General features: G+C 40.5%; 1 protein-coding gene across 2 annotated transcripts in view; it reads left to right on the top strand.

Moving 5' to 3' along the window:
* ADGRV1 (adhesion G protein-coupled receptor V1) overlaps positions 1–13561 on the top strand; it is a 296376-nt gene that overhangs the window by 195675 nt on the left and 87140 nt on the right. For both annotated transcript variants that reach the window (XM_069777566.1, XM_069777567.1), the window contains one exon: positions 10162–10278. In XM_069777566.1, coding sequence (XP_069633667.1) covers positions 10162–10278 — 117 coding nt within the window. The remainder of the gene's footprint in view (positions 1–10161; positions 10279–13561) is intronic.

Here is a 13561-nt window from a genome sequence, read left to right on the forward strand (position 1 = left end):
TAACCTTTTCCTCTGTGCTGTGAAATGTGCTGTGTGTTGTATCGTTACTTTTCCCAGGAAGAGTGACTTAGAATTTTTGCTAGTGTCCAGAAATCTCTGCAATTTTTTGTACATCCTTTGTTGGTATTTTTGTCATGTCATTTTAACATCAGAACACAAAACACAAGAGGAACACTTGGCTTACATCAGTGCTGCCCTGACCTACTGAGCAGTAACAAAAAGTATGATTCATATGCACTATTATTAAGCAGTGTCCCTGTGTCCAAGGAGGGATCCCTTTTTTTACCCATATAAAGTAAATTCAAAGCAGAAGAAAGCAGTTCGGTGAGGACATGAGAGTTTTAATGTGTTTATTTTCCTATGTTATTGTTCATTGCAATTAAGTCCAACAAAAGGAACAGCACTGCAAATTATGCCTTTGGTACTATTCCTCTTTTGAAACTGGGTTGATATAATGACAGATAGCATGTGTTTGGGCTCTCCGTTTTGTTTTCCTTTTTACTAGAAATGCATGTAAATGAGCTCTATAAGGAAGACAGTCTTTTCCTACATGGAACAAAGAAATAAATTTAGAAAATAAAAAGAAAATAATAATAAAAAGAAAAAATATTTAATTTGAAAAGAAATGAAATGTCCACTGTTAGGTTCCATTTCTGTAAGACATACATGAAGACATTTCCGTCTAGAAGAAGACAATGTCTAAAGCTTCATGAGTTCATACTGTGGAACAGGAACTTACAGAAATTACAAAAACTTGACATAAGTATACTGACATATTCTTCGCTGGCACACTCCAAAACTTTCTAGAGGAGTCTGCTGCTTGGTCTGCGGGTTTCTCCCAGTGGGGAAGCATCTTTTTCTTACTACAGGAGGCAAGGGTTCTTCCTGCACAGATGAGAGAGTGAAACAGTTTTGAGCAGTTGTGGCAGACCCTAGTTCTGCGCACTCTTCCAGAGCTAAATGTTTGTTGTTCTCATCCTTGATGCTTTTATATCTACTTGGGTTAGCCTTCCCCACAGCTTTTTCTCTAGAGCATAGCAAGGTGTTCTCTTTCTTTATTCCTCACCCAGCACAACATACTGCCTTTTTAGCACTTCTTGCAATAGGGGAAGATTGTTACTCTCAGATTTATTCTCCTCCTGTGAAAGCATTTTTGCAACTCTTAAAATTAAAAATCAAGTTTTGATTATACTTTACTGTTTTGTCATTTTACTTTTACCCTTTATTTTACTTATTACTTAGGGGGTTTAACTTAACATTTGCAATATCAGTGCTGAAAGTTCCTGTTTTCTAGTATTTTTGAAGGAGTTGTCTGGCTAATATCGCATTAGAAACCCTTAAGTCTTTGTAAAATAAATTTTTCAGTATTTACTGCATTGTCAGGCTGAAAAATTGGTACAGAATCTTAAGACAGACTGGTTCAAGTTGAGGGGAACATGGTAAATCAATTACCTATGGATTTCACAGGAAAACATCCCTGTCCTCACTGGGTGCTGCATATTCTCTGACCAGGAATAGATTATGTGATATGGTTTGCCACAAAATGCAAGGAAAAAAATCTCATTTAAGCAAATAAAAAAAGGAATATCCTTTCATCAGAGTATTCTGAATTCATCAGTTTCACTGCACTTCTGTGGAATGGTTCTGAAGGGATGCCACAATGTTAACCATTTTAATAAAGTACTTTCCAAACAAGTTCAAACAGTTGGTGGAAAATAAGGTGCAGTCTTAAATCCAGAAGTAATTGGAAGTGCTGATATTTTGGATGTCTCTTTGGAATCATTGGCCTTTATCACTCTTGAAATGTTAAATGCAGAGAAACAAAGCTACCTGTTCAGTAGAGCTTGTGAAAATGTGCACTGCCCGGTTTATAGTGGGTACCACTGCAGATGTGTGTAGTTCCTTGTGCATTCGGGCTGGGCTGGGATGGAGGTAACCTTACCCATAGCAGCCCTCATAGTGCTGTGCTTTCTATTTGTAGCTAGAACAGTGTTCATAACACACCACTGCTTTGGCTGCTGCTGAGCAGTGCTTGCATAGCATCAGTGCTGTGCCTCCAACCTCACCCCCGTCACCGCTGATATGCTGGTAGGTTGGGGGTGGGCGATAAGTTGGCAACTGACCAAAGGGTTTTTCCATACCATATGATGTCATGCCCAGCAAAAGAAGCTAAGAGAAAGGAGGATATTTAGGTTTCTTCAAAGGCACTGACAACTTTACACATAGGTAAATTTTCCCATGCATAGTCTTGGATTTGATTAAACAGTGATCAAACAGTATATTATGCTATAAATAAAATGTGATTTTTGTACATATGCTAGTTGTCCAAAAACTGACTCAGTCCACTCTGGTCTGACGTATACAGTTAAGGTCATTACTCTTACCACAGACCCACAGAATGATTGAGCTTGGAAGGGACCTCTGCAGGTCATCTTGTCCAAACCCCCTGCTCAAGCAGGGCTACCCAGAGCCAGTTGCCCAGGACTGTGTCTAGATGATTTTTTTTAATATCTCCAAGAATGGAGACTGCATGGCCTCTCTGGGCAACCTGTTCCAGTGCTCAGTCACCCTCACAGTGAAAAAGTGTTTCCTGACATTCAGATGGAATCTCCTGTGTTTCAATTTGTGCCCATTGTCTCTGGTCCTGTCACTGGGCACCACTGAAACCACCCCCTGGCTCCATCCTCTTTGCACCCTCCCTTCAGATACTCGTATACTTTAATAAGATCCCCCAATCTTTTCTCTTCTCCAGGCTCTCTCAGCCTCTCCTCAAAGGAGAGATGCTCCATCCCTTACTGATCTTGGTGGCCCTTCATTGGACTCTCTCCAGTATGTCCCTATCTCTCTTGTACTGGGGAGCCCAGAACTGGAGCCAGCACTCAGCTCCATCCCTTACTGATCTTGGTGGCCCTTCATTGGACTCTCTCCAGTATGTCCCTATCTCTCTTGTACTGGGGAGCCCAGAACTGGAGCCAGCACTCCAGGTGTGGCCTCACCAGTGCTGAGCAGAGGGGAAGGATCACCTTCCTCGACCTGCTGGCGATGCTCTGCCTGATGCAGCCCAGGATGCCATTAGCCGAGGGCACATTGCTGGTTCATGTCCAACTTGGCATCCAGCAGGACCTTTCCTGCCACAAGCTGCTGTCCAGCTGGGGAGCCACCAGCAGGTACTGGTACCTGTGGCGGGTTGACCCTGGCTGAATGTCAGGTGCCCACCAAAACCGTTCTATCACTCCTCCCTCCTCAGCTGGATAGGGGAGAGAAAATACAACAAAGGGCTCGTGGGTCGAGATAAGGACAGGGAGAGATCACTCACCAGTTACCATCATGGGCAAAACAGACTCAGCTTGGGGAAAATTAACTCAATTTAATACTAATCAACCAGAGTAAGGCACAACTTCATTCCCGGATTCTCTACGAACCCCCCCAGTGGCACAGGGGGACAGGGAATGGGGTTTATGGTCAGTTCATCACATGTTATTTCTGCCACTTTATCCTCCTCAGGGGCAGGACCCATCACACTCTTCCCCTGCTCCAGCATGGGGTCCCTCCCATGGGAGACAGTCCTCCACGAACTTCTCCAACATGAGTCCTTCCCACGGGCTGCAGTTCTTCATGAACTGCTCCAGTGTGGGTCCCTTCCACGGCGTGCAGTCCTTCAGGAACACATGGCTCCAGTGCGGGTGGCCCGCCCACAGTGTCACCAAGTCCTGCCAGAAAACCTGCTCCGTGGGCTCCTCTCTCCACAGATCCGCAGCTCCTGCCAGGACCCTGCTCCAGCGTGGGCTTCCCATGGGGCCACAGACTCCTTTGGGCATCCCCCTACTCTGGCGTGGGGTCCTCCCCAGGCTGCAGGTGGAGATCTGCTCCCCCGTGGACCTCCCTGGGCTGCAGGGGGACAGCCTGCCTCACCGTGGTCTTCATCACCACGGGCTGCAGGGGAATCTCTGCTCCGGCGCCTGGAGCATCTCCTCCCCTCCTTCTGCACTGACCTGGGGGTCTGCAGGGCTGTTTCTCTTACATGTTCTCACTCCTCTCTTGGGCTGCCGTTTCCGTCTGTCCCAGCAACTTTTTTTTCCTTCTTAAATATGTTATCTCACAGGCGCTACCACTATCGCTGATTGTCTCGGTCTTGGCCGGCGGCGGGTCCGTCTTAGAGCCGGCTGGCATTGGCTCTGTCAGACATAGGGGAAGCTTCCAGCAGCTTCTCACAGAAGCCACCCCTGTAACCCCCCCCACTACCAAAAACCTTGTCACACAAACCCAATACAGTACCTGAGGACATTCTTTCTCAGGTGCAGGACTTTGCACTTCCTCTTGTTGAACTTCATGAGATTCCTGTCAGCTGGTTTCTCCAGCCTGTCTAGATCCTTCTGGATGGCAGCACGACTTTCTGGTTTATCAGCCACTCCTCCCAGTGTGGCATCATCTGCAAATGTGCTGAGGGTACACTCTGCCTCAACATCCAGGTCACTAATGAAGATGTTAAGCAGGACTGGACCCAGTATTGACCCCTGTGGTACATGACTAGTCACTGGCCTCCAACTAGACTTTGCACCGCTTATCACCACCCTCTGGACGTGGCCATTCAGCCAGTTTTCATCCCACCTCACTGTCTGCTTATCCAGCCCATAAATCAACAGCTCATCTATGAAGATCTTATGGGAGACAGTGTCAAAGGCCTTACTAAGCTCCAGGTAGACAATATCCACTGCTCTCCCCTCATCTACCAGGCCAGTCATTTCTTCATCAAGTTGGTCAAGCATGACTTCTCCTTGGTGAAGCTGTGCTGACTACTTCTGATGATTTTCTCAATCTTAATATGCCTGCAAATGGTTTCCAGGATTAGCTGCTCCATCACCTTCCCATGGATGGAGGTGAGGCTGACCAACCTGTAGTTGCCTGGGTCCTCCTTTATGCCCTTCTTGAAGATGCAGATGACATTTGCTTTCCTCCAGTGTTTGGACATTTGTCTCAGTCACCATGATTGGTCAAATATTACCAAGAGTGGTCTCGCAATGACATCTGCCAGCTCCCTGAGCACTCGTGGGTGCATCCCATCAGGCACCATGGTCCAGTTTGCTTAAGTATTCACAGACCGGATCCTCTTCTACCAAGGGCATGTCTTTCTTGCTGCAACCTTACCCCCTGGTGTCTGGACCTGGGATTCCTGAAGGCTGGTCTTGCTAGAGAAGACATTTGGTACTTCCCCCTTTTGGTTCAAAGTAGAGATAAGATTCATTTCCATGTGTCATGTGCTGTATCCTCATTTTAAAGTCCATCTTATGGTAGCATTTCAGCACTTACCATGGCAAGTTGTAATTACTACTAGTCTGTATTACACTTATTTATTCTTCAGACATCTTCTTATTTAGGTTTCAGCCAACCTACTCCACAGTTCAGTGTTGTTTACCTGATTGGTATGGAATTGTTTCAGTCTTCTGGTCCTTCCTTTTTCTCTTTTATACAGTATTCAAAAGGCAACTCTCAGTTAGGCTTTTTGTTTTCTCTGTAAATTTCTGTAATGAGGCCAAGTTTAGCTCTGCTAATTCTGAACTTAGATTTTAATAAATTCTTTTATCATGAGAAAGCTGATTGATTGCCTCACATCATGTGTAGTTGGCATCAGTGAATATGCCATGTACACTTGCTTGGTCACAATAGTTGGCATTAACGAATATGCCATTTACATTTGGTTTGGTTGACAACAGTGTAATCTTGTTGTGTGGAATTTTTGTCAATTTTTTTTTGTTATATAAATGAAGAGAGAATAATGTAAAATTTCTGGTAAAAATTTGCAGTGAGGCAGGAAAAGTAAATATATTAAGTGTCACTCCAAACAAACAAAATTAAAATCATCACATTTTCAGAGAAGATAGTGATGTTAAAGATCTCCATTGGGATAAAGGCAAGATGGTGAATAGAGTTAGTAGCATGGAGTGAAGGTTATGGCTACTGAGGCAGGAGGAGAACCCAAAGGATAGGTGCATTCACAGGTTGGAAGAAAAAGGTCCCCATTCCTCTTTGAAAATGCTGGCATGATAAATTGCAGGTCTCACAGCAAGTGCTTTTAACAAATCCTTCATTTAGGAGTGCTACTATGTGACTGGAAAATAATATATTAAAAGTAATATATTGTAAAAAAAATAATCTTGGTAACTGCAGGCCCATTCATTCAGTCTCAGAAGCATGTAAGAGTTTAGAAAAAAAATTATATGAAAGGACATAGTGATAAATGGAGAGTTAGACTCCCCTGTGTTTATAGCTACATTGTGCCAGACTAGTCTGCTAGTTTTCTTCTATGAGATAAATGCAGTAAAATACATTATATGTCACATAATTAGTAAAATAATAATGGAGGAGGATTAGTCCAAGAACTCGGATGTGGGAAGAGACAGACTAAGGGGAATGAAGAGAGGTATTTCACTGATCCTAAAGGACTAGTTTCTGGAACACAAAATAACATGCCCAGGCAGAATGCACTGATGGAAGAAAGCAGAGGAACACAGACACTCTGAAGTGGTAGTGAGGTAGCATATAGAAAGATGTGAGTAGCTTTGAAGACTACAGTGTGAAATACAGGGATATTTCCTAGAACAAGGTGAAAAGTCTTAAGTTGTAGGCTAACAGCAAATCTTTAACTCTGTGGCAAGAGGTAGTCAGTTGGAAATGAGGAGAAAAACTGTACCAGATGATCACTGAGGAATTACCATACATCAGAAGTATGTGCATGGTATATAGGGAGATAAGAAAACTGTTGGATGAGAATCTCGTGAGACTTCTGCAGCTCTTCTCCATCCAACCCTGAGTACATGTTTTCACAAAGGACAGAATCAAAGTGGCACCAGTATAGAGAAGGACGGTGAAATTGGTGTGTAAGCTGGAAAGACTTTTGCACAGGGTAGGTTTTCACACGTGAGTATACATTTCACAGCGCAGCACATAGGATTACTTGGAGAAACAAGATAAATTGATCCAGGCAGATGCTGTATTCATGGAGCTAAACTGCTTTTGCTGTCCAGGCCAGCCTAGACATCTCTACAGAGTACTGCGCTGTGCAGTGGTTGGCTTATTTAACCTTGAAAAATGAAGCCTGAGGGAGAATACTACTGCTTTCCGTGAATTCATGATAGTGCAAACCCAAAGGAGGAGGAAATCCTGTTTAATCTGAGAGGCTTCCAACAGAAGAAAAAACAGATATAAATTGGCCATGAATAAGTGCAAGCTGGAAACTAGGAGGCAGCTCTTAACTAGCAGAGGAGTGATGTTCTGAGGCAGCCTACTGCTTGGGAACAGCAGTACAAAAATACTCTTCTTTATACATGAATGTAAAGTTTTGTAAATCACCTGGTTTTATTAATTTATAGTTTGGTGTTGCTGACTTAGGTTGAATACCCAGGTGCTAATTTCCTTCAAGTAATTGCTAGGTAATTGTCTTAGAGTTACAAAGGAATTGCTCTACCCTTCAATTAATAAACTGAGTAAATGATTGTCGGATGGGAACGCTGTCAAAGATCTTTTTGGTCTTTAACAGAAGTGCATCTATTTCTCAACTTTAATTTTTTAACTTTTTATTTTCTCATTTTGTCAAGAAGAACATTGTGAGTGATACACTATCACTGTAATTTTGAATTATATCACACACAAATTAACAAAAGTAGTAGCCTGCTACTTGAGTGACTTAAGTAAATTGTTATCGCTTACTTAAATCATTTTGGTTCAAGACTGATCACCTTGAGAAGTGCCAGGAAGAAGCATTATGTTATAATCTCAGCATAGAACCACATGGCAGGTTACAAAGATTGTGTGAAAAGGGGTATTTAAAATCATATGATCTCTGTAAAAAGAGCTCTGAGCAATTGGTATCAAAAGGAACACATCCAATATATATTTTTTAATGTTTGAAGAGGGAAAAACTTATTCCAATATATAGTACATATTTTGCTTGGTAAAGTTATAGGTTCATTATTACAAAAGATTGCCCGCTACATTTAAAAATTCAGCAAAGTAGAGAAGACATGAGGCAGTTAGGTCCAAGGAACAATTCATTTGGAAGGTGCTTTTTTTGCATGTTTCCCTGACCACCTCAGATATTATGGGGGAAAGGTCTATTCAGGGCCTGTGTTCCAAGAGTTTCTACTAAATTGCACTGCACTGTGTTTTAAGCTGCAAGTGCCAAAGTAGCCAGCATTTGTCAGAACAGCGTAGCTAAAATACAGTTCCTTCCAACATTTCAAAATATGGTCTGCCATTTGGTTTTTGTTTTATAATCCAGTTCTCATTTGTATTTTCTGCTCAAGATGCAAGATAACAATTACATGAAAGTAATGTAGAAATGTTTCTTTGCCTCTTTTACATTTTCAGCTTTTTTTTGTCTAAAACCCTGTAATGCCAGTAAATACAATGAATTCTTAGCTGAGTGATTATTTCAGCCATATTGCTGTTTTACTTCTTCAACAAAAGTCAGTGTCCGTGAAAGTTATTAATTTTTAGGAAATATTTGGACTCTTTGCATTCTTTTGGTTGGAAAACTGTTGACATAGTGAGATATTTCTCTTTTTTAATAAACAAAAAATTGTATTTCTTGAAACACAGGAAAAGGCTAGAAATTATAGTTTCTTTGGTTACAGATGCAAAATGCTTTCAAGCCAACATTCAGTCCAGAAGGTGCTAAAAACATGTTTCCCGGACTCGATCAGTCTGCTTTTGTGTTTTCATCCCTTCTTTGTTTCCGTCTCTAGCGTAACAGTCTGTCCTTGACATATACACAAGCCTTTAGAGAACAAAAGGTAGTAAAGCCTCTCCACCCAGAAGTGTGTTGTATTTTGCTTGTTGTAAGTCAAAGCATTTGCTCAAGTTTTAGGAAAAGTACTGCTGGTACTGTCTGACCTAGCTGGTGCTATTGGAGTTGTTTACACAGACACTTCTTGTGTTTATCCCTAATGGATGGCACCTATTGCACACATATTTCAGTTGTGTTTAACCCACTCCAGACAATGGCATTTGGTTTTAGCAGTGTCAGAATTTGGCAAAGAGCAGCCTACATTAAGCTGTGTGTTAACCTCTTAATAACTGAATGGTTATGTGGCCATGGTTAGATTCCAGTTCCCAGCAGAAGACTGATGAACCCCATGTGAAATAAGGAAAGTGCATTTTTTTCTTCAGATATTGAAATGCATCTCATAATTGCTTTTAGTCCAGTTGTTGTTCAGTTTCTTATTCTTATTCTTCCATTTCATGGTGAGATAACATTGTCTATCTGTCAATACACAGACCCTGCCTTTATAAGGATATTTTTATAGTAAAGAGACTGCGTAAGAGTTTTCAATACCGTACATGTATTTATGTTGTAAACACAATGTCCAGGTATATGCCAAATCACTTGGTATACTTCCTTCACCACCCCATCTCCTGATTTTATATATATGAAATCAGTCTGCACAGTCCACAGATTGCTATTACTACCAAGTCAATGGGCTGTTGGCTGTTGTGCTGTAAAGGAAAGGAAAAATCATCAGCTACCGCAGGTGTTCAGTAGGTAAATTGAGCTTTTCTTTATAAGAACACTTTAATTTTTTAACGAAGTTTGCTTGTAGAACTGTTTCCTTGTGTGTGTGAAATCCTTGTCTGCTCTTAGGCAACAGAAGAAATACTTACTTCCTTTTGTCCAGTATTGCTATCTTTGATGGGGTATAATATTACTACATGTTTGACAGTCTGAATACAGTAAGTGCCTCTTGCATTTGTATGTTTGCTTGATAAAATTTCTGGCCTTACTGAAACCAGAAGATAATGTCTCTGTTTTATGGAGGAAAATCTCCACCCTCAGTTAAAAAACTGGTGTGTAATGTTGCATGGCAATTAGTCTGGGGAACAATATTAAACTGTAAATATTAAGTCTCTTTATGGTCTTTTCAGATATGGATGTAATGGATACTAGACTGCAAAAAGTTTAAAGCTAGTTTTGTGACTGACAGTGTTAAAGGGTCACTTCTTTTGGGTGAATATTAAATGTCCAAGGTATCTTTCCTGAGTGTCTGGAACAGTAACTGAGTGTATAATTTACTTCCAAACTGAAGATATATATTTTTTCTCATTATTATTATTATTAAATTAATTTTGTTTAATTCCAACATGCATGTATTCATTTTTTCCCTGCAGATTTCATTTCTGGCCTCTGCTTACATGAGCCAACACCTCTCAGAGGAAAGCTGCTCTGCCCTTGCATCTGTTACCCATTACCTTTACCTCTGCCAGTTTAGCTGGATGCTTATTCAGGTTGGTCTCTTAGTCTTTTTTACCTCCAAAATTCCGTAAAAGTAACTGATACTTAGACTGTGTTTCTATTATATCATAGTGTATGTATCTCTGCAATTCAATGCTACTAGAAAGGCAAAACATTACATGGTCTTTATTAAACATAGAGTGTCACAGCTCTAAGGGTAAATATTCAAACCCTGTAAAGACTTTTTCCGCTATTATCCATTACAACTGTGTAAGAATTTCCACATCTCACTTCATCCTGTAGAAGTTACTGTCTCAAAACACTGAAGAACTGTTTTTATTAGAGATAATAGATTTTCTAAGCATCTCTTATTTGGTCTTTTGAAACAGTCTCTTACAGATAAAATGTAAGTGTAAAATGCACTGTAATTTTTTGACTCAGTAGCATTTTAGTCATTGGACTTGTATAATATGACAAATATCCTTTCATAAGTTTGCATTAAAATAAGGAGTATATTTATTCATAAATATTGCCAGAACTTTCATAGAATTGTAGAATCATTTAGGTTGGAAAAGACCTTTAAGATCACTGAGTCCAACTGTTAACCTAGCGCTGCCAAGTCCACCACTAAACCACGTCCCTAAGCACCACATCTACACGTGTTTTAAATACCTCCAGGGATGGTGACTCAACCACTTCCCTGGCCAGCCTGTTCCAGTGCTTGACAACCCTTTCAGTGAAGAAATTTTTCCTAATATCCAAGTTAAATCTCCCTTGCCGCAACTTGAAGCCATTTCCTCTCATCCTATCACTTGCCTCTTGGGAGAAGAGACCGACCCCCACCTCACCAGCCCCCCTTCAGGTAGTTGTAGAGAGCAATAAGGTCTCCCCTCAGCCTCCTTTTCTCCAGACTAAACCCCAGTTCATTCAGCTGCTCCTCTTAGGTCTTGTTCTCTAGACCCTTCACCAGCTTCGTTGCTCTTTGGACGCATTATAGAACAGTAAATGGTGTAAAAACCAATTGAACTAATGTGGGAGATGATGAACAATGAAATTTGTTGTGGAAAATTACCAGCTGTAAGTTAGTCAAAATAACAAGCTGTGAGGTTATTTGGAAAATACATTATCATGTCTTTGTCTAGAAACATATATTTAGCACTAATGTATGAATTATGCCATTTATTTGTCTGTTATTTTAATAGGATTTGTCCATAGCACATTTATTACAGCATACAGCTTTCTATATGCAGCTCCATACATTACCATACAAATCCTTCAATAAGCAGGTTGTCAGACAAAACCAAGAATTGCGAGTTAGGCTATATATCTAAATACAACTTTCTCTCCCAGTGACATCCATGTAGTATCTGGCATTTTCCTGGGATTATGTCAAGGTCACTTTCATTGAGAAACCTAGCAGCCTCTCTGACAGCTCCACTGTACTGGGTCTTAGCAAGCTACAAGTAGGTGGTCTGTCATGTACACTGCTGCTGCAACTGCTTGTAAAAATGGAGCGGGGAGATCTAAAGTGCTCTGTCTCTAGTGATACTAATACTCTTTGTATTCTTGATGTTTTTCCTGAATTTATACAGTTAGCAAGATTTAATTAATTAAATATTAATTAATTATTAATAAAGAATTAAATATTCTCTCCAGTGGATGTTACTTTCTACTGTCTCAATACAGAATTTTTTCTGCTGTACTTCCCCTTCTCCTAGCTTGGCCTGTGACTTTCTCTTAGGTTAACGAATCTAAATTATTTTGTGTGCTGTAGATTATATTCTTCTTCACAGGTGATCATTCACCTCATTCCTAAGTCACTTCAGATCTCTTGAACATTTACTATTTTGGACAGACAAAGTAATGCTTTTAAGTTTCTGTTTTACTGCGATATCTCATGTTTTGACTGCTCAGTGTTTGGTAGTGTTTCATCTTCCCATCCTATGTGTGCTTCATTACATTAAGTTGCAAAAGGATTCCCATTTCAAATGCTTGCCCTTCCAAGACAAAAAATTGGATGACTGTTAACAGCTAGTCGTTTTTATGGCTGTAGCTGAAATCCATTGTTATTTTTGTTGGAGTAGACTTTGGCCAGGTCCTAAGAACTTACAAGTCCCTTTGCATTTATGGAGCCTCTAGCTTGTGTTAGACGTGAAGACTCTTCATGCAAATCTGAAGGGCCAAAAGTGCTTAAGAGGGAATCCTTTGTACCCTGCTGAGTGATGAGCTGACAAGAGCTGCCAGGACTAAAACTCAGAGTGTAGGGGGTTGCCCCTTTTTGTAGGTGAAGGTCTTCAGCTGTGAATAATTCCTGAAGTTTGAAAGACACAAAAGGAAAGAAATAATCTGAAACACAGATCAACCCAGCATTCAGCCACAATTTACTCCTCTCGACTGAGAATAGGTCCTGAATTTATATTTCTCATTGCAGAGTGAGGAAGCAATGCCAGGGCACTAAAGGAGTGCCAGGCTCATCTCTGTGCTTGAATTGGTCTCCATGACAATATTAGCAAACCTTGCGGATCCAAGGGAAAACCAGACTGATTTGGGAAGCCTAGATGCTATTGCTATCTAAATGGCAGATTTAAATGCCTGGAAAATGAATGTTTGTATTTCTCAGCATGGTATACTTAATACACATGACTTGATTTGGAAGGCAGAATTAATAATGTATTTATAATTAAATGGGACTTTAATACTTCTGTATGGGGAAAAAGCAAAAATATGCAAACAGATTCTGTGTCACTCATGCAGTCACTCTGCCCTCTGTGAGGCTGTATAGCATAGTGCGTATGCTTGATCACTAACTCATTTTATACAAATCTGCTAGTGTCAGTCTTGATCACTGCATACAGAAGTGGGTGAATGTGATAATCAAGTGCAAGCATTGTGCAGATATGTGCAGATATGTGGAACTGAAACATCCAGAAAATCCAAACAATTTTAAGTTCGAAGGTTAAGATCTTCAAATTAAGATCAAAAGGTGGTGGAGCAACATTTCCAGGCAACAAAAGTCTATAGGAAAACACAAATTTAACAGTACAGTTGGACCTATACAGCTTCAATTCTGCAGTCCAGATCAAAGATCTTCACTTTCTAGACTCTAGGAAAACTTCCTTACCTTTTTGACCTAATCTTTCTGTCTTCTGCATATTGCTAGGTATAGTAATTATACTTAGCATTATATCATATTTTAATAGTAGTTACAACAACAAAATCTATAGCTTTGTATTCTAATTCTTTTTCAATTTTTAGCTTCTTGTATTTATAGGCTTACATTCAGTATCAGTATTTGTAGTACATATGTAGCTACTACCCACATATAGACTGAAATGC

Source organism: Haliaeetus albicilla, chromosome Z (assembly GCF_947461875.1).
Source record: "Haliaeetus albicilla chromosome Z, bHalAlb1.1, whole genome shotgun sequence".
Lineage (NCBI taxonomy): Eukaryota > Metazoa > Chordata > Aves > Accipitriformes > Accipitridae > Haliaeetus > Haliaeetus albicilla.